Source organism: Misgurnus anguillicaudatus, chromosome 4 (assembly GCF_027580225.2).
Source record: "Misgurnus anguillicaudatus chromosome 4, ASM2758022v2, whole genome shotgun sequence".
Classification (NCBI taxonomy): domain Eukaryota; kingdom Metazoa; phylum Chordata; class Actinopteri; order Cypriniformes; family Cobitidae; genus Misgurnus; species Misgurnus anguillicaudatus.
In genome coordinates, this window is record NC_073340.2 from 13,789,196 (window position 1) to 13,813,658 (window position 24,463).

General features: G+C 38.5%; 1 protein-coding gene across 2 annotated transcripts; it reads right to left on the minus strand.

The window, feature by feature from the left end:
• Nucleotides 1–1,740: 1,740 nt before the first annotated feature.
• On the minus strand, nucleotides 1,741–23,916 carry kif22 (kinesin family member 22). Of its 2 annotated transcripts, none has more exons than XM_055175217.2 (13): nucleotides 23,755–23,916; nucleotides 23,363–23,558; nucleotides 23,148–23,275; nucleotides 22,545–22,699; nucleotides 19,041–19,250; nucleotides 18,347–18,740; nucleotides 18,140–18,260; nucleotides 17,726–17,846; nucleotides 7,307–7,484; nucleotides 6,432–6,514; nucleotides 2,346–2,567; nucleotides 2,182–2,241; nucleotides 1,741–2,028 (listed from the first exon to the last, which is right to left on the minus strand). In XM_055175217.2, the coding sequence occupies exons 2-13, from the start codon at nucleotides 23,554–23,556 to the stop codon at nucleotides 1,999–2,001; spliced, it is 1,896 nt and encodes a 631-aa protein (XP_055031192.2). In that variant the 5' UTR covers nucleotides 23,557–23,558; nucleotides 23,755–23,916; the 3' UTR covers nucleotides 1,741–1,998. The 2 variants fall into 2 exon arrangements, with proteins under 2 accessions (XP_055031192.2, XP_055031191.2); XM_055175216.2 differs by having other exon boundaries at nucleotides 23,363–23,561; nucleotides 23,755–23,915.
• Nucleotides 23,917–24,463: the final 547 nt, after the last annotated feature.

Sequence of the window (24,463 nt, forward strand, 5' to 3'; positions counted from 1 at the left end):
ACATGAGCAAGAACCAAAATGAAGATTGGTCAGGTTGCGACTTTGGCATTTTCCCATGATCTTGAGAATAGTATGTCATACAGAACCGTTTGCCACTGTACATTAGTATTAATGACGGCAGTGTGGCTTCTGGCCTTAGTCAAACGCGTTTCTGTTTTAAAGATCAGATGGGGGGCTCCATACATAGACTTGCCCTGGGCCCACAAACTTGCTAAATCCTCAACTATGGGTAATACACTTAAGCAGTAAGTTAGCCTGTCTGGAACCGAGCTGACTTAAACCACATCACTGTGTGACACTTGCATTACATGTGAACGGCCCCTACGCTAATAGAATTTTGTTTCTCTCTCCATCTCGTCCTCGATCCCGATGACAATGAGACAAACAGACCCAGTTCCGGTAAATGTGAAGGTCGGACCATCCCTGATTTACTAGCTGTCCTTCAACGTGATGCCCAGCTGATGCCTGACCAACGACCACCGGCAAAACCCGTTTAATCTCCTTACTCGTTTACATATGTGCAGTATGTGTGTATATATGAATGTGTCTATGTATGTATATGTTTATATACTGTACAGTATGTATGTATGTACGTGTGTGTGTATATATATATCAAGAGTTTTTCCTCTTAGGACTTTTGTCCCCGGCTAAAAGTCCAGGGTTTTTTCTCCTAGGGATTATTTCAACCCGGGGGTCAGCCTTCTTTGGCTTTACTTTGCACCCTCTTCTATATGTTACATTACTAATACGCTCACTTATAATGTTGATTCATAACCACAGCAGATTCTGCTGTTTATGCTATCTGTATTATGTTATGCTATCTGTCAAATTTTCTGTGTTTTTCCTGCTTCTATTAATGTAAAGCTGCTTAGAAACAATTACCAATTGTGCAAAGTGCTATATAAATAAAATTGAATTGTATTTTCTGGTTGTTTTTCATCAAGCACATACACGTCTTTAAAACACCTGAAATATGAAGCACGAGTTGTTTGGCTTTTAAAGTTTGACAACAGTCGATCATAATCCACTGCCATAAACAAAAAACTAAAAAAAGTATAAAAAATTAAAAATCTCCATTTTGGTTCAGAATCACAAACAAACCCATTAAAACATGTTGAGAATTAAATGTATATATATCTCTCTACACAACGCTTACACCATTTCATAGTCGGTAGTAAAGCAACATAGTTAAAAAAATGTTTCAGTGTGCATGCAGTTAATTTTTTGCATTTAGTTTGTTCCTTAAAAGGTCATGTTCTTCCCGATCCCATTTTTCAAACTTAAGTTGGTTTGTAATGTTGCTGTTAGAGCATAAATATCAAAACACACTAAACAAACAACACAATCAGAACTCGATACGTATTTCTGAAGGAGGAACTTCATAGAACATAGAAGACATCAGCCCATTTTTAGGACAGTGAAAACAGCGCAATAGCGATAATTGTGTGAAATAATTATTTTTTAACCTGTGACGTGAAACATGAACACATTATTGCGCACTGTAAACACAATCAAAGCTTCAAAAACACAAAGAAGGTCTTTAATAAGAGAGAAATGGCCATATCAATTAAAATCTTTACCATTAGCATGCAACATTCTTAAAACAGTGGATCATTAAACTATTCCTGATCTCATAGCCAAATCTGGATTTAACTATGATGATTTTAGGAAAAATTATGTATAGAAACTAAACACTTTCTACACATTCTACAAACATGATAAAATCAAACCTGAAGCACATTGGAGTATCATGACAGCATTTATTCAGTGCCACATGACCAATGAAGCAAAACTCTTAAAAAAAAAAATACATGAGAGTTAAATACTTAAGAAAATGTTGCATATGTATGCAGGAAAGATATAAGAAAACACTGAAAACAAGACCAAAGTATACACAAAAGCTTAGAATAAAAAATAAATGTACACAATGTGCATAAAAAAATAAAAACACAAAGTCTGTACAAATGCTTCTTTGATGACAGCAGATCCATCCACACCTCACTTCCCCAGACTACTGAGAATATTAGCCTGGAGAGAGAGAGAGAGAGAGAGAGAGAGAGAGAGAGAAATCTTCACTGTATATATACACACACATATTTATATTGGCAAATAAACCATTAAGGGTTATTAAAGCTCATATAATTAAATAATTCTTTTGATTTAACAACAGAAGTCACAAACCTTTATGAAAGACGAGAAGCGTTTTGCTGTAATGCCTTCAATTTTCTTCAGGTCATCCACCTACAGACAAGATGATGAGCGTTAAGATTAAACCAAACAACTTAATTTATAAATGTGCTTTACTCTCATTGCTCTGTTACGTCCATCATCATTGTGGATCATACCTGTGTGAAGTCACCATTAATCTCCCTCCAGCCCATGATCAGCTTGGCTTTCTTGTCTCCTATAAGCTGAAGGCTTTTGAGCTCTTTCAAAGAGCCGGAGTTAAGGGTCTGTAGGATTTTCGTCCTGGACCGTTCCAGTATCTCTGAATCCAGACGAGTCTCCCAGTTCACATCTTCAGTATGAGGAGGATCTGTACCTCCATTCTCCTTCCCCTCACCCATCTACAGGAAAAATTCATTGTAAGGGACGTCACGATTACTCAATATAATTAGATATATACGCAATAACGTTTTTATGGTGTTGAGGGAGTACTCTTAAAAATACTAAAGGTGTGGTGCTGTGCAACAAAAGTGTGGGCCTAACTGAAAGTCTTATAGACTCAAAACCCCAAGATCGGCATCTTACGCATTTATAATCTGATCTCTACGGATCATACACAGACAGACATTTACTCTGAATATTTATGCAATTATTCTCTCTCCATATCACATGACTACCGGAGCGATATTGCGTTTACACAACAATTTGACAGCAAAAATGTGTAGATAAATCAAAAACAACAAGAGAGGGTCTTTAAAAGCCTCTTGTGTGGCTTTTAAACACTTCCCATCTCTTATTACCTGCTTTACTTCATTATTCAGTCCAATTCATCCATTTGTTTTGCAATGAAAGAAATTAAACATTAACTAGATATGCAATTCCCAAGGAATTACCAGTGCATGAAAATGCAAAAAAAGTTGATTGACAGAAATGTTAAAGAAATTTAGTCTAGCAGTTTACCTGGCTGTTGACATGTTTTAGTGTGAAGCTAGCATGATTTAAAAAAGTTACCATGATGAAATATGAAGATAGCATGAGTTAACATGATTTAGCATGAAGCTAGCAGGATTTAGCATGAAGCTAGCATGATTTAGCATGACATTAGTATGATTTACCATGAAGTTAACATGATTTATCATGAAGCTAGCATGATTAAACATGACGTTAGCATAATTTACCATGAAGCTAGCATGAATAATCATGAAGCTAGCATGATTAAGCATGAAGCTAACATGATTTAGCATGAAGCTAACATGATGTTAACATGATTAGCATGACTAGCATTGAAGCTAGCATGATGCTAGCATGATTAGCATGACGCTAGCATGATGCTAACATGATTAGCATGAAGCTACCATGATGCTAGCATGATTAGCATGAAGCTAACATGATGTTAGCATGATTAGCATGATGCTAGCATGATTAGCATGAAGCTAGCATGATTAGCATGAAGCTAGCATGATGTTAACATGATTAACATGAAGCTAGCATGATGCTAGCATGATTAGCATGAAGCTAGCATGATGTTAACATGATTAGCATGATGTTAGCATGATGCTAGCATGATAACCATGAAGCTAGCAGGATGCTAGCATGATTAGCATGAAGCTAGCATGATGTTAGCATGAAGCTAGCATGATTTAGCATGACATTAGTATGATTTACCATGAAGTTAACATGATTTATCATGAAGCTAGCATGATTAAACATGACGTTAGCATAATTTACCATGAAGCTAGCATGAATAATCATGAAGCTAGCATGATTAAGCATGAAGCTAACATGATTTAGCATGAAGCTAACATGATGTTAACATGATTAGCATGACTAGCATTGAAGCTAGCATGATGCTAGCATGATTAGCATGACGCTAGCATGATGCTAACATGATTAGCATGAAGCTACCATGATGCTAGCATGATTAGCATGAAGCTAACATGATGTTAGCATGATTAGCATGATGCTAGCATGATTAGCATGAAGCTAGCATGATTAGCATGAAGCTAGCATGATGTTAACATGATTAACATGAAGCTAGCATGATGCTAGCATGATTAGCATGAAGCTAGCATGATGTTAACATGATTAGCATGATGTTAGCATGATGCTAGCATGATAACCATGAAGCTAGCAGGATGCTAGCATGATTAGCATGAAGCTAGCATGATGTTAGCATGATTAGCATGATGCTAGCATGATTAGCATGATGCTAACATGATTAGCATGATGCTAGCATGATTAGCATGAAGCTAGCATGATGTTAGCATGATTAGCATGAAGCTAGCATGATGCTAGCATGATTAGCATGAAGCTAGCATGATTAGCATGAAGCTAGCATGATGCTAGCATGATTAGCATGAAGCTAGCATGATGCTAGCATGATTAGCATGAAGCTAGCATGATGCTAGCATGATTAGCATGAAGCTATCATGATGCTAACATGATTAGCATGAAGCTAGCATGATGCTAGCATGATTAGCATGAAGCTAGCATGATGTTAACATGATTAGCATGATGGTAGCATGATGCTAGCATGATAAGCATGAAGCTAGCATGATTAGCATGAAGTTAACATGATACTAGCATGATTAGCATGAAGCTAGCATGATGCTAGCATGATTTGCATGAAGCTAGCATGATGCTAGCATGATTAGCATGAAGCTAGCATGATGCTAGCATGATTAGCATGAAGCTAACATTATGCTAATATGATTAGCATGAAGCTAGCATGATTTAGCATGAAGCTAACAAGATTTAACATTAAGCTAACATGATTTAGCATTAAATTAGCAAGATTTATTATGAAATTAGCATAAAGCTAGCATGAAACTAGCATGAAGCTAGTATGACTTAGCATGAAGCTAGCATGAAGCTAATATGACCCAAAGACCCAACCCCCATGTCTCTATGATGTTCGGATCCAGAGATATAAGGCTTTGTTTATTATGTTGCTAGGCTGCTCATATGTGGTTGCTAGGGGCGTGGCTTAATACCTCAATAAGGATGGTGAGAGACTGATTGGATGTCTGAGTAAAATGAGCCCACCCCCATGTCTCTGTGACACTGTGCTGCAAAGATATCAATTTGGGCATTTTATAATGGCAGTCTATGGGAAATGTTGCTAGGGTGCCCAAAATGGTTGCTAGGGGCGTGGCTTAATAGCTCAATAAGGATCCTAAGGGACTGATTGGATGCCTGAGTAAAATGAGCCCACCCCCATGTCTCTATGACACTGCGTTGCAAAGATATCCCATCTGGGACGTTTTTATTTCCTTATATGGGCATGATTCCTGCCCCATTATAAGTCTATGGGGAAATTTGGGGGCCTCTTACACCCCAGGGGTACAACTTACACCCCATTGTGAGGTATGTTCTTACAGAGCCTGCCAGCCTCTTCAAATGTGGCAAGTCACAAGTTTCTGTGAAATTCTAGGTCTGAGCTACGAATCGTCAAAGTTTGTCTCCATGTTAAGTCAATAGGATTTTTCGGCTGCTTTTTCGCCCCTGGGGCGAAGACCGTACCTCCGATCGCTTATAAAAGTCATAGCACAGTATTCCCGAATAGTCCGCACGTTTGAGAGTTTGAATGAAGTTTCTAAGTTAAACGGTTCGAGCCGTATTAATTGCGGAAATTTGGTTGGAAGAATAATAATAATAATAATAATAATAATAATAAAAAGCCCAGTAACAACAGTACAGCGCATTTTCAATGCACTGTAATAAATTATGTTAACTAACTGACCAAACTTTAATAATGTGTAATATCATATATTTATGATTTACACAATTAAAAGGTTTTAATGGTAAAAGACTTTAACAAAGCACTATTAAAAACTAAAGCTTATGGCAAATTGAGTTGATACTAAAAATGTTACAGATTTATTAAAGCGATAGTTCACCCAAAAATGAAAATTCTGTCATAATTTACTCACTCTCATGTTGTTACAAACCTGTATAAATTTTCTTTGCTCTTAAAAACAGGAAGGAAGATATTTTGAGAAAAGGGTTTGGTTCGTGGACCCCATTTACTTCCATAGTATTCATTTTTCCTTCTATGGAAGTAAATGGGGTCCACAAACGGTTTGGTTACAAACATTTCTCAAATTTTCTTCGTGTTTATCAGAACAAAGGAATTTAAACAGGTTTGTAACAACATGAGAGTGAGTAAATTATGACAGAATTTTTTGGGTGAACTATCCCTTTATAACATTCCTGCATTTTTTACTTCACATCCCAAACCAGAAATGAGGAAAAATAAAACTGACCACTTTTTGAAGACGTTTCTTCTTGTCCAGAGTTTGTGAGGGTTTACACAACACAGCACACTGTAAAGGTTGAACCTGAGAAACTGTGACACAAAGATAAAGATGACAAGTTAAAAATCAGACAACAAGTGATCCTGACGATAGATTCCCAATAATCTGTGTGTGTGTGTGTGTGTGTTTGTGTACTTAATCATGAGATGATCAGCAGAACTAAAGAAACATCACCAATCTCGTTTCTCACAAAAGAAATCCACTCTAAATACATATTAATTTACTCAATGGTTAACTACACATTAATCACCACAACTAGTCAAGTACAAGTCATCAGGCAGAATTTGATTTCTTTCATGTAAACCAGTGTTTCCCAGTTGATGAAGGGAACAGTACTTTACGAAGCAGTCAGTCCTTCCAGGAAAACGCAGAGTTTTTTTGTGATTGTTGCGGGCACAAATCCTTGATCTTGCAGCACATTTTCTTAAAAATGCTCTGGAATATACGGAATATTTATGCGATGAAATTGCAGGAACTTGCCAAAATTGCGGGAACTTGCAAAAACTGTTTGCAGCTTTTAATTTATGTTCACGCTGCATGATTACATCACTTCCTAACATTCCCATGACAACAGGGGACATGGCTGCGCATGTGTGAAGGAAATGCAAAATTTTTCAACTTTCTGCTAAGATATATTATGAAGATATATTGTCTTTTTTTGGAGGGACTGAAGCAGTGTGTAATATTAACAGTGTAATCTGAATACTTTAGTGTAGTAATGAATGAAACATTTTACATGGACAAACGCAACTCTTTCAAAATCTGTACATGATGTACAGAGTGTGTGCTGGGATGGAGCGTGTGGGATGCTTTCCAGGCATTACCCTGCAGAGGAGTCACCACAGCCTGTTGTTTGCGAGGTCGTGCCGCTGTGGACTGCTTCCTTTGCAGTGGTGGCAGATCGGTTTTGAAGAGCGACACCTCTCTGGACTCCTCATGCATTTCATTCTTATTAAACATGTTGGCCTTATTCTCCAGTTCCTTTTGTTTCTCCTTTAACATCTATAAAGACAACAAAAATTGACAAACACATTTTCAGTTATTTTAGAAAATGTTTTAGATTGTTCAGTTAATCAAATGTTAAAGGAATAGTCTACTCATTTTCAATATTAAAATATGTTATTACCTTAACTAAGAAGAGTTGATACATCCCTTTATCATCTGTGCGCGTGCACGTAAGCGCTGGAGCTCGCTGCGACACTTCGATAGCATTTAGCTTAGCCCCATTCATTCAATGGTACCACCCAGAGACAAAGTCAGAAGCGACCAAACACATCAACGTTTTTCCTATTTAAGACGAGTAGTTATACGAAAAAGTTTGGTGGTACAAAATAAAACGTAGCGCTTTTCTAAGCGGATTTAAAAGAGGAACTATATTGTATGGCGGAACAGCACTTTTGGGAGTACTTTGACTCGGCGCAGTAACACCCTCCCTCTCCCATTATGAGAGGGAGAAGGGGAGCGGATTTTTCAGGCGAGTTGAAGTACTCCCAAAAGTGCCATTACGCCATACAATATAGTTCCTCTTTTAAATCCACTTAGAAAAGCGTTACGTTTTATTTTGTACCACCAAACTTGCTCGTATAACTACTCGTCTTAAAGTTAGAAGTGACCAAACACATCAACGTTTTTCCTATTTATCTCTGAGTGGTACAATTGAATGAATGGGGCTAAGCTAAATGCTATCGAAGTGTAGCAGCGCGCTCCAGCGCTTACGTGCACGCACTAAGATGATAGAGATATGTATCAACTCCTCTTAGTTAAGGTAATAACATATTTTAATATTGAAAATGAGTAGACTATTCCTTTAAGTTAAAGGGTCCACGTCTTTCAAGTCCAAAAAAATTTGCATATATCCTTCCCCAAAGAAATCCAAACGGCTGTACGATGATAAACAAAGACCTTCTGAGGGTAATCCGTGCGGTGTCGTTTTAAAAATATTCATATTTAAAACTTTATCAACGAAAATAACTAGCTTTTGATAACAACGCCATCTTAGTCGCGTCCGCATTCAAGTTTCTCTGCTGCTGCTCTGTGTCCTCGCTCTTCACATTTGTCATACGTCACTAAGAAAACTGCGTACAATAGGGCTGTCGCGGTAACCGCATTACCGCGCTACTGACAAGCCCAACCGCATGGAAAAAAGCAACCGCAACAACCGCACCTTTCACGTTAAATTCATGAAACTATATGCCGCCTTGTTTTTCACATCATGCAGTACATGTATTATAAAGGCCAAATAGATTGTCAAGAGTTAAGAGAGTAGGCCAATGTTTTTTTGTAAATTTTAAATAAAAATGTAATACTTCATATTTCGTTAAATCATAGTGAAAAAAAAAGTAAAACTAAGATGACAGAATAACTGTGGCGTCGTCTCCCTCTAGATGCAGTTTTAAAGATTAAAAGTACTTTAATATAACTGATCAACCAAAATAACGCCAAAATATAACTGGTTGCTTACCAGCATTAAAACCTCATAAAAAAGACCTTTATAGGTTTTTTCTTTGTGCATCTGCAGCGTCCGCCCCGTGGATGCAGCCAATATAACGCCGCGGTTGCTTTTGTGAACTGACTGACTGCACACTTGACTTTCACATTTAAATATCCAAGTTTTTCATCAACAGTATCTGCGTGAAACGGACATTGATAATCATCTGCCGACTCGACTGTTTCATCACATCCTCTATACACGGAGAGTCTGCTTTATTAACGGCTTTTCCTTCGCTCCGCATGAGCTAAACGTTTCCGCTTTTCACTTTTTTACTCGCATATATTTCTACATCTTTTTGACAAAGGAAGAGACGGCATATAATGTAAGTTATTATAGATAGCATTTAAGCTTGTTCTGAAATGATGACAAATCTGTGACTAAATATGACCTCTCCAGCTTAATTTAGCCAAAATAATGATACATTCGTTTTCATACTTTATACACGTTATAATATAATTTATCTACTAATATATTATTAAAAATGCCCTAAACTATTATGCATTGCCTTCTGTATTGCATTCGTTTTGTACATTTACAGGTGCACAAATACTGGCTAATTTTAATTTCTTTAAGACACTGCTGTGTTCTGTATTGACCGATGCTCTGTTAATTTGCGCTTAACAAGCCTGACCCTACAGTCACATTAGCTACAAAAGTGAATGACACCGAGCGACACGCACTTGCTTGATGGGCGTTCCTTGGCTAGTTTCTCAAAGCGGTATCAAAAGTCACTTTGGAGGTATTGTTAAGTTACAAGAACGGTGTTTTTGGATTTAAAAGTATTTATTTCTCGATAAAAGTAACAAAATATATGAGATAAAATGCCAAACTTATCAGATATATACATAAATACGCAGTTTCCGCCATCTTGAATTATTTTCTCAGACTCGACCACAGACCTACGTCACACTGCTCCTTCACTCTGATTGGTAGTCGCTTTGTTGCATCGCTCAGCATTTGCATAAAATAGCCGCCTTGTCTATTTTGGCCCCATCTTGCTCGTGCAGCGGCGAGCTTGTCGCCGGTAAACGGCCACTTCCATTGAAAATGAATGGTAGCCTGTCGCTCTGTCTCTGTCGCTTGTAGCTAATGTGACTGGGGGGTGAATGATGTTCTTCAATTTATTTTTGTTTTCTCAAAAATATATTTAGCTTTAGTATAGCTTGTGTTCATCTTTTTTCATAAGGGGAAATACATGTAGCCTACCCTTCATCTATTAGTTGACCTCATTGTTCTGGATTTTAAAATTTTTTTTATTTTAGTAAATGAAGGCGGTAAAACCGCATACCGCGCTGGTGAGCCACGCAAAATCACCGCAAGGGAAATTCCTTCACCGCGACAGCCCTAGCGTACAATGATACTCTCTACTGAATACAGAGGAGTCCAAGATGGCGGTGTTATCGGAAGCTAGTTATTTTTGTTTATAAAGTTTTAAATGTGGATATTTCTACAACACCACCGTGCGGATTACCCTCAGAAGACCTTTGTAGGGCTGTGACGGTTGTAATTACCATCGCGGTGGTGTGCACAATCACAAATTATAAAAAATATAAAGTACAATCTCGCCCATTGAGATGTCTTCAGGTTCGTGTTAACGCAAACAGCCAGCAGACGCAGAGTTAATGCGCTATTTTCAAGGGAAGGCAACTGATATCAGTGATGACCCGCTGGCTTGGGGGTGGAACAATGAGGCAAGCTATTGGCCGTTTCTCAATCCGAAGGCTGTAGCCTCCGGAGGTCGCATTTACAAGTCTCATTTCATAACATTAATAACTATAAAGATGACTACTATCTTTGTTAAAAGATGACTATTATCTTTGTTTATCATACATTTTTGTAATATGTTATGACTTGCAAATGTATAAAAATAATAATCCAGGATTGATGACATACAGCCTGCATATGCGACCTCCGGAGGCTGCAGGCTTTGGATTGAGAAACAGCTGTTCTCTCTTGTTCGCTCAAAGTGTCAATCTGCGCTACCAGTACACCATCAGAACGCGTTTTCAGCGCGGCTGGAAACATTATAACCCCCAAAAGGTTTCTCACTTGTTGTTTCACAGATGGAAGTGCTACAACAAACACGCAGATATGCAGCGATCCCCTGGGTGCTCCTGGGCTCGGCTCGAGCATCCACCAAAATGGCCAAGCACATATGCACAGTTGCTTCACATTTACTTCACATGTCGCGTCTAAAACCACGCAGAAAACTAGCCGCGGCGCTTTCCTCCTCTTCAAAGTGCGTTGGCGCTTCAGAGCATCTTTCCTTGCTATGCATTGCTTGACGCTGTGACGAGCACCGACCGGCGGAGAAACAATTTGGCACCTATGAACACGCATGTTTGTTAAAAACTGTATATCTGTTCCTCGTTTATAATTTTTATTTCTCAAAATATATGTATCATTATGTATAAGACCTATATGCATCAATGTGCATGTGCACGTGCACATACGCACTGTTAACGACTAAAAGATCTAAAACATTTTCTAAAATAACTGAAAATGTGTTTGTCCGAAAAATGGACATATGCATCTCGGACAGCTTGGGGTGAGTAAAACATAGGTTTAATATAGGGATGTAACGATATTATAAATTTCGTGGTATTGCGGTAGAAAATTTCCCCGGTACCACCATGGTTACATGATCAGTAAAACATTAGGTCTTCCGGGCAACACGTGTAGTTTTTTTCCAGACAAGTGGAGCGAGTGGAGGGACGCGGGAGCTACAATTCCCATAATCCCATGCGTGCTACTCTGACACCTCTCTACAAGTGGAGCGGCAATGGCGGAAGCAAAAGAAACACGAATTTTAAATCTGATGTGTCGAAAAAGTTTGCGTTCGCTGTGACAAGAAACGAGAAAGGACAAAATGTGATGGACATTCAAAAAACGAGTGAGTAACTCCGTGAATGAGCACAGTGTGTATGCCTTTCTCAATTAGAAGGTTGCAGCCTCCCTAGGTCGCACATGCAGGCTGCATCCGTCATTACACGCCTGGTGTATTTAAGTTAACTGAGTATTACATTCGCAAGTCATAAGCGTGTTACAATAATATACGATTAAATAAGAATAAGAGTCAACTTGAAAATGTTTATATTATGAAAAAAGACGGTCTTCATTACGTATGCAGCCTACAAATGCGACCCATAGAGGCTGCAGACCTCCGACTGGGAAATGCGCCCCTGTATTAAGTGAGCTGACCTCAGCTCTAGGTCCAGCTACAATAAGCAATTTTCATTTTTTACTGGGTTGTTTTTGTTTTCAGGAATTGACCCATCTTAAAACCCATCATCTTTTCTTGATTCTACAAATCACAACCGTTGCTTTCATAGGAGTACCAAGCATTAGCATTAATTTTAATAATAATAAAAACTAGGTCAATTGAGGGAGTCACTCAATTCTTAAAACCTGACTGATTGGGAGTTGTTTAAAGTTGACAAACTAAACTGAAACTCAATTTTTTGTCCTTTTTATGAAAATTGTAAACACTTCACTACACTTTGTACATTGTAATGTTCAGTCTTGTTTAATAAACACTTATGGCAGTTTTTCCAAGTCTTCATTTGTTTTTTCCTTCCTGCAAATGTATTAATAATTACCGTACCGTGGGCATCATACCGAAATACTACCGTACCGTGAATTTTTTGATACCGTTACATCCCTAGTTTAATATCATTTTTGGCTGAACTATCCCTTTAAAACGAGTAACTTAATATAGCATTTGAAGATGCGTCAACCCCAGAAAAAAAAAACAATAGTTTCACTCAAGTATCTTATTTCAGTACATTATTGCTACACTTAGTGTTTTAAAAATGACTTTTGTATTTAAAATCTGAAATGTCTTTTATTAAATAAAATTGTTTCTGAACATTTAAGTTTTAAAGATTATTTTGTTATATTATTTATATATAATAATTTATATATTCCTTGTTTATTTGTTGCATTGTTTTGTATTGTTATATTCTAAAACTAAAATACCCTTTCAGTTAGATTTGTGGCTGCATTTAAGTTTTTTCACTAAAGAAAAATAAATATTACTGTCAAATGCATTTTAGATAATGAAAATGCTTTAGTTTACTGCATGCATTAAATTCAACCCTGACTTTCAAAGTCTGGAAAGCCATGATATTCCAGAAATTCCATGACCCGTGGGAACCCTGATCATTTTATATATTAATATGCCATACATATCCATTGGCTAAACATGCTTAAAATATTCATGTTTTCACTCACAAACATCTTTTTTTTATTTCAGAAGAGATCTATATTAAAGGCGGGGTGCATGATCTCTGAAAACCAGTGTTGACATTTGAAATCACCCAAACAAACACGCCCCTACCACAATAGAATATGGACCACCTTTTGATAGACCCACCCCACACTAGGACTGTCAACGAATATTCTAAATTCGAATATATATTCGAATAGTAAAAAAAAAACGAATTTCGAATATGAAAATTAATATTCTAATAAATTATTTTTTTAAGCCCCCGGTAGTAGAGGCGTGGCTGTCTGCTTTGTGGCGCACTAGCGCGCCTGGTTCAGGGACAGGTCACAGTAGTCACACTGCCTGTCACTGTTAAAAGAGAAAACGATTTTAACCCCCCAAAAATCTAAAAAGCTATGTCTGGAAGTACTGTGGATTTTGGTCGGTAGGAGGTAAAATTGTTGAGCCGCGAGATAAAGTTGTTAGCATACCATTCGACCACTAGCAACATGATGTCACATCTCGAAAATGTGCACCCAAATGAGCATGGCACCTTGTACACACTGCATATTAATTCGTTTGTCACTTTTAATGCTTAATCTTGTTCTGTACACACACACTTCAGTAATTTGCGGGACTGACCATCGGATTCTACAACCGCATTAACTCCCGCAAACTGCAGTGACAACCGCGTTTACAGAAACTTTGCATAGTGTGTAGCCTACATCAGTGGTTCTCAAACTTTTTCAGCGTGTGGCCCCCCTTGTGTACGGCGCATTCCTCCGTGGCCCCCCAAAGAAAATTTATGACAAACTGTTCTAAAACTCAACTTTTAATTAAACAAAACAAATTGAATGATACAAAGTAGTGCTGTTGGTTAGTAGCCATATTTTTTTAGGTTTAATTCCACAGAATTTATGATAAATTAATTTATTTTATAAAATGTCATAAAACTGGGGCCCGCCTGGCACCATCTCGCGGGCCCCCAGTTTGAGAACCGCTGGCCTACATAACCGAACTGAACAACTAGTAGTTAATAAAGTGTTTAAACGTGCATCATGGACATAATAACAGGTCTCTCTTCTGAAGAAATAAATTATTAGAAGGGGGAAAAGTCTTCTATATGCACGATACAGAGAATGGCAGAGGCACAAGCGTTTGCTGCTCAGCGTTGCCAGATATTGCACTAAAAAAACAGCGAACAAGAAAAATCCAATAATAAACCTAAATAAATCCAAACGCTTTACCTCAAAGATCAAAATATTGGGACTGGCACCTTCACATTTTAACAACACCAAAAACTTGATCGCTTTATGAGCCAAAAGCCATAAACGGTTAAAGGAGCATTTCACCCGTAGAAACATTAATCTTTATTGAAAGTGTCTTATATTTCTAGGTGAAATTTAACATACATTTAGAATTTGGTGCCTATTTGACAGAGAAAAGGGGTGTTTGTAGTCTCACTCCCTCAACAAAGATATTGGACTTCCTTCTTTCAATGATGCAAAATGATGATTTTTACATCATTGAAAGAAGGAAGTGAAACACTGAAATCTGTATTTCTCCTGTCTCAGTGGCAACTGAGAAAATGATGCATGACCATTCAAAAACATGACTGGGGTTCTTACTATACAAAGCTTAATGCAAATGGGTGAAGTGTCCCTTTAAGCGCTAAAATGGTATGCGAGTACAAAAAAGACGAGGACCTGGCAACATTGCAAGAGCGCGCGCAGCCTCACAAATGCGTACAATACACAACGACACGACGGAGGTTTATTGCAAAACATAATGCTGTTAAAAAATTTTCTTTAAAGCTGTGAGTGATAAGCACGTGAGACGGCAGACCGTTGCTATGGTTATCTCCGTGTCAATCATCACATTTAAATGCGGTTGTCACTCCTGAAAGTTTGCAGTGTGTACGAGATCACAATGTGTGGAACTCCAGCTAAACAGTAACGTCTTAACACGTACTTTACATCGCCTCCACAAGCTCTTTGTCTACAACACGACAAGAGGTCATAACGGAGAAATTCATTTCGTTCATTTGTAAGGACATGAGACCGATCAGTGTCGTGGATGGAGCAGGCTTCAGGGAGTTTTGTCAAGCAATGTAACCGAGGTACCATATCATTTTGATGTCTCTTGATTTACTTGTTTTGTGTATGTAATATACGTCGTCAAATATGTTTAAACCTAAATAGACTACCTATAGAAGTAGTTATGTCTCTTTATATTAATTTGTCCTGTTATTGACGTAATGCGTCATCAAACGTCGTTAACGTCGTTGAAAAAAATGGGCAACCAGATATTCGAATATTCGTGGGTTTTTTTTAGGGAGAATATTCGAATGTCATTTTTGAGCAATTTTGACAGCCCTACCCCACACATAATAAAATAACACACAATAAAAGTAAAGATAAATTAAGAATTGTCATTGGAGGAAAACATGAAATCCTGATGTCTCTCTTCCAGATAAAACCAGCAGACACAGTTAAAGCCAGTGGTTTTGTTATAGGAAGAGATTTCATTTCAGCACCAGCTACCAAATCACAGTCTACCACACAAAGACCGCGACCTGTTTAAAGTGCTATTAGAGAATAATCTGTGAACACCAAGACTAAATGTGGGGACACATTTCAAGTGAGAGCAAGGTTGCATAGTGTTACCTTTTAAGATACATTGTTACAGCTCCCTTTTGAGGGAACTTGCGCTGCGTCACTGCGGTGACACTTTGGGGACGCCTCCAGGGGCAAGTGCATCTGAATGTGAATATCAAATTCAACCAATGGTGAGGCTTAACGACAAATAGAGGGTGACGCGAGAGCCAGGAAGTATATCGCTATCTGAATTATTGCCAAAGACGGCGTTACAGGGACGCAGGAAGTATGGCAAGGGAGACGCAGCGTCTCGTTCCCTTCTCAGGAAACAACAGTTACACACGTAACCCGAGACGTTTTCATGTGTCAAACACAACTGTGCAAAAAAGCATTTTGGCATGAATCAACATTCGCATACAGAAGATATAAGCATTTAAAGCGAACAGTTTAAAAAGTCTAAAATTTTTCTGATATCCTATACCGGCCATTCCCAAACTGTGGTCCGCGGACCACTAGTGGTCCGTGAGGGTACTGCAGGTGGTCCGTGTAAAGGCAAAATAAAATATAAAATATATTTTTTTAAGAAAAATATTTTTTTTAAGAATAGGTTTTAAGAATTTGTAATGATGTGATGACCAGTTATAGTTTTAGTGCTAGTAAGCCTTTTTAGAGGTGCAGATTAATTCAGGACTATGTGTAGACATATTTTATAATGAGTATTATGAGGTGGTCTGCGAAAATTCTTGATTACAAATAGTGGTCCACACACAAAAAAAGTTTGAAAACCCCTGTCCTATACTATACAGGGAATATAGATTTTTTCCAGAAAACTTCTTGCATGAAATAGATTCATGCACTTTCATTGACCTGTATCTATTCATGTAAACTTTCAAAAACTTCCCAGGGCCTGGAATTTTTTTCTCCCCTGATTCACAAACTTTCAAACTCAACCAAAACTACAAGAATACTGCCATTTAATGTATGGTGGTTTGTATATGAAGTTTTATTTTACAATTATTAAGAACTAGGGATGTTCACATTGACCGTTTAACCGTTATCCAAAGGTAAGAATTTATGACCGATTAACATTATCAGTTAAAATAAAAAAATATGTTAATACATGGTGCGTGTCGTCATGAGCCGACAGACATTTTGCCACTTTTCTATCTTTAATTTGTGAATGTCCTGTAAATGACACAAAGGATTGCTGCCCTGACGGTCTGATAAAGTAAACATTTGTATGAGAAATCATTTGTGTGCGTGTTTGGAAGCTAAACGGAGACGCGCGTGTCCGCGCAAAAGATGACGTGGTCCGTCTCGCCTCGCGCACATCTGGGCAGACGTTCGCTGATGGCCTCTGACCCTAACCATAAACATCTCTTTGTTTGCACAAACAGAGAAAGACGACGCAAAACCAAAACTTTCTGAAAAGCGTCCTGCTTTAGAAATGACCACTGTGGTAGATGAAACGGAGACAATCTGCCCTTTGGATATGAATCCTCTGGACCGATCTCGTGCTTTTTAATGAGGTAATGTTGCGTGAATATCTGATATAATGTATTAATCCTCCAGGTTCTGTTGTTGATCTGTCGCTGCTGTTTGCACGTTCAAATTAAATGTTTTGTTTTTACTAGTTCACAGACAACCGTCAACTGTATTTTTACTCAATGACAATTTCATATTAAAATCTTATCAGTTAACGGTTAATGTTCGGTTTAGAAGCTACGGTTGTCGGTCGGGAAAATTAACTGATATGAGCATCCCTATTGAGAACGTGTTATTACAGAGTGCATTTAATCCGCTCGAATGTCAGGCGGAATCCCTTTACTTTCCATTTTTATGTGACTAAAAATAGATGCTCAAAAAGTAAAGAAGTTGTCAAAGTAATGAAAACCAGTGTAAAACATGTGTTCACATTTGTGTGTTTTCTTTAAGCACGCACACACACCTGAATCTCTTTTCGAGACTGAGCCACAGTTTTGAGCAGATTGAGTCTCTCTCTCTCAGCTGAACCCATCATCATCTTCTCCAGAGCTATAAGTCTGTCCAGAACTGATGAATCTGGTGAACTAACACACAGAGAAAGTATACATCACAATACACACATTATATAAATATATATTATGATTGAGATTCTTGACTTCTTGTTTCATGGGAAACCCATCAGAAAATATTTACAAAGTTACACTGCTCAGATCTGTCCTCCTGTACAATGACCACAGAGGCACAAACAGCCTCAATGTTTTCGCTACAGGGAGAATTTCACTTTAAGCACCAGCTACCAAATCACGGCCTACCGCACAAGACCACGACCTGTTTAAAGTGCTGATGAGGAGTACACAAACACCTGCTGATGTCATACCTGTGAGGATGAGCGACCGGAGACACGCTCTGCTCAGGCTTCTTCACTTCTTTAGACTTTTTATGCTGAGGCTCACCTGAACCTCCAGCTTCCTGATCATCTCGAGCTCTCTTTACAGAAGCTACAAGAAACACATCTCCGTTATCATTCAGAAAAACAAACCGATCTGAAATCTTCCACGTCTATATTCAAGTGCACACATCTCACCGATAGCAGGAGCCAAAACGGTTTCCCTGACAAAGGGCCGATTGACAATCTGCTTGGACTTAGCAGCAAAGTTAAGAGCGGAGAAGGTGTCAAAGTAGTATCTGTACTCCGGTGCGATGTTTGTGATCATGACCGAATGCGCGGAGCCACCCAGAGAATCCTGGAGCAGACGGGTGAGTTTACTGTCTCTGTAGGGCACACGTCCACCCACCCCTGCGTTCAGGGCATCCACCACCTTACTGAGAGTGAACAGGGACAGATTAATGGCTCCGCTCTCTTTCAGACGAATACCCTGATTTCCTGTGCGCCGGTTGTCCTCTGATCCAGCAAGGTCGATGAGATAAAGCTTTCCTGTCTGTTGTCTGTGTGGCGGCCCACGCTGGGACTTCACAACCTGAAGAGCACAGAAAGTTTATCAAGTATGACTGACAAGACAATATGACAGTATACATAAATGATTTCAAGTCAAGGTAGACATGATAAAAGTGAAGGCAAATTAAGGAGGAAAACATTAAATCCTGATGTGTCTCTTCCAGATATAACCAGCAGACACAGTTAAAGCCAGTGGTTTTGTTATAGGAAGAGATTTTATTTCAGCACCAGCTACCAAATCACAGTCTACCACACAAAAACCGCGACCTGTTTAAAGTGCTAATAGAGAATAATCTCCTGTGAACACCAAAAAAATTCAAACCTTTATAAGGAGGACAGCGTGACTGCGGCTGGAGCGCTGGTTGAGTTTAGTGGAGGCCGTGGTCCGATTTAAACTCGCAGGAATAAAATGACTGTCAAAGTCAGAGAAGGACGAGAGGGGAATGTGCGTTAGTCCGGGAATCAGAATATTTCTGTCCTTGTCTTCACGGATGGGCAGATCCTGAGAACCTGGAGACAACAGGTCCAGCACCTACAAAACACACCAATGAGCTGCACATCAAGTTATCACACATCCATCAATCTATTATAAAACATTTTACCCCAATATTGATTCAAAACTGACTTAAGATAAATGCACAATATCATCTTTTAGAACGCCAATAAATGTAAAACCTAGCACTGAATTTTTCCCCCCTGTGGAGTCCATCTTAGTGCCACCCTTGGTAGTGAGTCAGGGGGCATTCTGCAGACATGGCCAAGCCATCTCCATCGACATGTTGCTATGGTTTCAGCAATGGTGTTGGTGCCAATTTGTGCTAATTTGAGATAATGTTAGGCCAGAAGATCCTCATGATTCGTCGCAAGGAACTTGGTTTGGAAAACTTCAAGCTTCAAGCGTTCGATGGTAGCAGTGGTCTTCCAGCACTCTGCACTGTACAAAAGGATGCTTAACACGTTGCTCTTAAAGATACGGATCTTCGTGTGGATGATGAGGTTAGTTGTCCTCCAGATTGCAAAAACCTGATAGGCCTTGCTGATTCTTGTGATGATTTCACTTGTGCATTCTCCATCTGTAGAGACCCTACTACCCAGACAAATGTACTCATCCACTTCTGAGCCGACACAAACAGACCTGGCGTTGAACCGTGGAGCGAGAACTCAAGTCCAGAGGGCTCACCCTGCAGACCGCTCCCGCAACAGCGACCGACAGAATAAAATGGTGTTCCCTGTAGTCGCCTCAAGCACCAGACGGCGCAAAGAGAATTGAATGAATGACTAGCACTGAATTGTTCAGTTATTAGATATAGCGATGTGCACATATGGGCAAATATTCGATCTTCAATAACAATTTGAATAGAAAGAAAGCTATTGTAATGATGTTTGTTTTTAATGCGCCACCGCAGGGTTAAGGCTACTGCTCATTTAAAGCAACACCAGATTTTTTTTACCTTAAAATAACGTTTCCAAAAAAGTTTTAGTGGTTCATCCACTAAAAACAGGGTGAATGGCACTTTCACATTCGCTTTGCAGCCCTCTATTCAATAGAAAACCGCACTAAAGAATTTTCAGGTGCGCTCTTACCAATCTTATAAAACCCAGAAGCAACCGCTAAGGCTAAACAGTTCAAACGTTGTATGTTTTGATAATCGCTTTGAATCTGGGGCCTCATTTATCAACATTGAGTAAAAATTTTCTATATTTTTACCTACGAATGAAATTTAGTATGTGCGCACGTACAAAAAAAAATCGTGATTTATCAAACATGGGCACGTGGTTCGTACGCACATCAGTAAGTAATCCTTGATGATAAATGCCATTTGTTCTTAAGCACCATGCTCGTGTACGTTCATGGTCATTTGCATTCCAAAACCCCTCCAATTAACCATTTATGGTGACAACACCGTTATAAGTCACGTGGTTATGGTTTTTCCCTCACCGCAATAATGGCAGAGAGAGCGAAAAATAGGAACTTACAGACACAGAAATCGAGTTACTGGTGGATGAGGTTAAATCCTAATAACCCAGAGTTTGGTTCACTTAATCCACGAGGAATGACTAACAAAAGAAAACAAATCTGCATGGGAACATGTTACCAGTGAGTCTAATGGCGCTTTTCCATTGCATAGTACCCCACGGTTTAGTTTAGTTTGGGTCGGGTCAGCTCACCTCACTTTGACGTGGTTAGCTTTTCCATTGAGTTTAGTATCACTTCGCAGTGGGAGGGATTACAGGCGTGTCGTTATACTTGCGCTGCCTGCTGTGACATCATACAAGTGAGAGCGTCGTTGTACATTCCCATTCATTTATTTATTTATCAGTCTGCCACAAAATTAAAATTGACCTCCACAAACAGATGTTTGCACATCACGTTTATCACTATACCTCTGTCACATGACTGTACAAACACCCGCGGCGGTACAAACTTTGAACACACACAGCGCTTACCGGTAAATTACCGTTAATCTTACAACCTGTCTTACTGGTAAATTGGGAGCACTGATTTACCGGAAAGGTTCTGTTCACACATGACATGTTAACTGCAATTTACCAGTAAATTACCAGTAAAGACTGTATGTGTGAAAGGGACTAATGACAGAACTTTCCACCTTGGACAGCAGCATATAATCAGCATCAATGGCGCGATCTGAAACGTGCTCCCGGCAGATGGATGATTTGCCAAGTCTTCCAATAACGCAAGATAAGCCATTGCACTGCATTGTCAGAGCTTCATTTATAGTGGTAGACATCAATTTGACGACAAATCACAAATAAATCATTAACTTCAACACTGGTTTGCTGTAACTATACACAAATCATCATTATTAACACCTGTTTGTGGATGATAAATACACACTTCTTTACACACTGGGGATGATCCTGTGTAGTATCGCTATTCAACCACTAGATGCTCTGCGTACGCATACTCAGAGGTGTGCGCATATTTACACACATTTCTACGTATAAGTGCAATTTGATAAATTCCACACTTTGCGTAAAACTGTTCCTACGCACACTTCTGTGCGTACGCACGCTTGATAAATGAGGCCCCTGATCTCAATCAAAAGTCCTTCACAAAGATGCAATTATCTCAGCTTTTTTTGGGAAGAAATTTCTGAAGAAACCCACTTATTTTTGAGAGGTGAAAAAATGAGAACAAGTAAAGATAGGATTAATTTTTTTTTTTGAAAGCAGAGGGTCTGTTCTTTCATTTGACATATTGTATACCTAACTTTAGCAGGAAGGCTAAATATGATTGTCTTTCTTCACAAAAACATGTCAAACTAAATAAGGAAGATATTTATATGCTGACTGTGCAGTCTGTTATGTTATGTTTTTTCATTTGCTCCGGGCTCTCACTTCATGTTTCAAGTCGGTATACATGATGATAACGTACTTTGTCAAGTCCTCGAACTTTAAACTTGGGGTTAAGGTATAATATTTGGTATAATATATTTCTGTAATATTAAACAGTACTAAATTCGTACTAATGACCAACAGGATTTGAATCAGCCTGTGTTCCACGCAAGGTTTTAACAATTTTTTGGTAGGCTTTTTTAAAGGAATTTAAAGATATTTTTACACCGTTTTCAACTTAAAAATACATGTATACATAAAATAAGATTAGCTTGCTGTGAATATTACCTAATTATAAGCCTTCTCTGAAATTGTGACAAAATGCAAAAATACATAAAACTTCAAAAACTTATGTCATAATTAACATCATTAAAAATGTAAATATATATATTTGAATATTAGTTTTTATTAGCTCAAATATTTTATTACAAAAAATTATCATCCCTAATTAGATACACAGATTCAATACCTTTTCATTGTAGATCTCCAGGTATGACATCCCAACAGAGTATTCCCAAGAATCCCGTCCTTTCTCCTGTGCTTCCACCAGATTGAAGACCTCTCTGACGGCTCTGGGAATTATTCCTGGCTGTTCCTGACTGCCGAGCATCGTGTGAGTTTTTCCTGAAGGGACCAAAGTTTGTAGCTTGAGTTAGAAAACAACAAACAAATTGCATATTCGAATTTAAAAGAGAACTGGGGTCTCGTTTATAAAACTGTGCATAGGATCTTTACTAAAAGTTTGTGCGCACCCAAGCCAAAAATGGCATACGCTAAAAAATATTAAGACAAAAAAGCAATGCTCCCTTTAAAAATCACAGATCAACTGCAAGTGTGCGTACATGAATCATCCTCAGACCTCATCCTGCAAACCCATTCTCCCATCAATTTAATTTAAGAATTGATTGTGATTTCAAACACAGATCAATATGAACTAAATCAAACACATAACAATCTGTACTATTTACAATCACATACTGAACGCATATCATTAAATCACTTATCCTGATCAAGCATTGTAAAAACACCAGATGCAACAACTAGTTTGAGAGTACATGACTCTTCCTCTCACCTGCTCCAGTGGGTCCATAAGCAAAGACACTGGCGTTCTGACCACCAAGGATATGAGAAAGAATGGGCTTTACTGAAGACACAAACACTTCCTGCTGACTCGTCTTTTCACAATGAAATGCATCAAACCTACAATCCAAACACAGCAACAGCAATCAGCACAGCACATTGACGATGAAGAGGAGGAAACCGTAAATGTCACGATTTATAACTGACTGGTACTGAAGGGTTTCAGTGGCGTTTCTCCAGTTGATAATCTCCAGCTTCTGTGGCCCCAGGCCTCGAACACAGGGTCCCTCTCCTTTCTCGTCTTGTTTGTCCATGTAGGGCCTCAGACGAACCGCCACGCGGACTCTGGAGGTCCGTTTGGATGCAGCAGAACCATCAGTCACAAGAACACGCTGCGCCATATCTTCTGACCAAAACGACATCAACAGTCATAAAAACACACATTATACAAACTGCTGCTGTTGAAGTATGAAACGTAAAAGTCTCAGAGAGTTTCAGATAAACGCTGCAGTTTTTGCATGACTGACTGATGCCGTTGTTCACCGTTCAACGCAGAGTAAACACACACACATTTTAAATATAAACGAGATTACATTTACCTGTTGACTTGGGCAACGTCTACCTGATATAATCTGCTCCTTTCCACGATAAAATAAAAGCTTTAAAAACGATATTTTATATTAAATCATTGCTTCGCGCCGAACTCCCAACAATGGCGCTTATCTTCCAAGCAAGCACAGAATTTTTCAAACGATGAAGCTCTTCCCCCTTTACAAAGTTTAACCAATCAGCGCAGTCGCCACAATCACGTGATCTTGGGGATTTAACGGAACAGCGCATGCGGGTTATAACTTGCTGCACTGCCATCTTTCGGCAAAATTAAAGATATCACACAATAAACAAAATCTACGAAATAAATAAAATATAAAATTATACATTTCTTTTCTCAAATTGAAGGATTACAGCAATTACTCGTTTACTAATAACTTTTTTTCGTATTCCTAGGATATCGATGCAATTTGAACATACTAGAGCTGAAAATGGCAGAAACTGACTGGGGGGACTGGAGGGAGGGGTTTAATTTTAGTAATTCTTTTAGATGTGTGTTTAAAAAAACTAATAACATTACAATCATTATTATCAGAAAAGAAACCGTCATGATATCAGTCAGATATTTTCTCTAGACTGTGTAAATCTTATTTTATTTTTCAACATGAAAAAAATACCTAATCTACACACAGTCAATTCTTAGAAAAAGTATGTTAATTTGTGCAGTCCAAACAATTTATTAAACGTGCAAAACATATC

Bases quoted from the DNA above. Each gene is read 5' to 3' on its own strand.
- kif22 (XM_055175217.2), bottom strand. From the start codon at position 23,556: ATGGCGCAGCGTGTTCTTGTGACTGATGGTTCTGCTGCATCCAAACGG. The intron at 18,741-19,040 runs GTTTGAATTTTT...TGTGCTCTTCAG, and splicing joins ACGCTGTCCTCCTTATAAAG to GTTGTGAAGTCCCAGCGTGG. The intron at 2,568-6,431 runs GTCAGTTTTATT...TTTTTCCTGTAG, and splicing joins AGAAACGTCTTCAAAAAGTG to ATGGGTGAGGGGAAGGAGAA.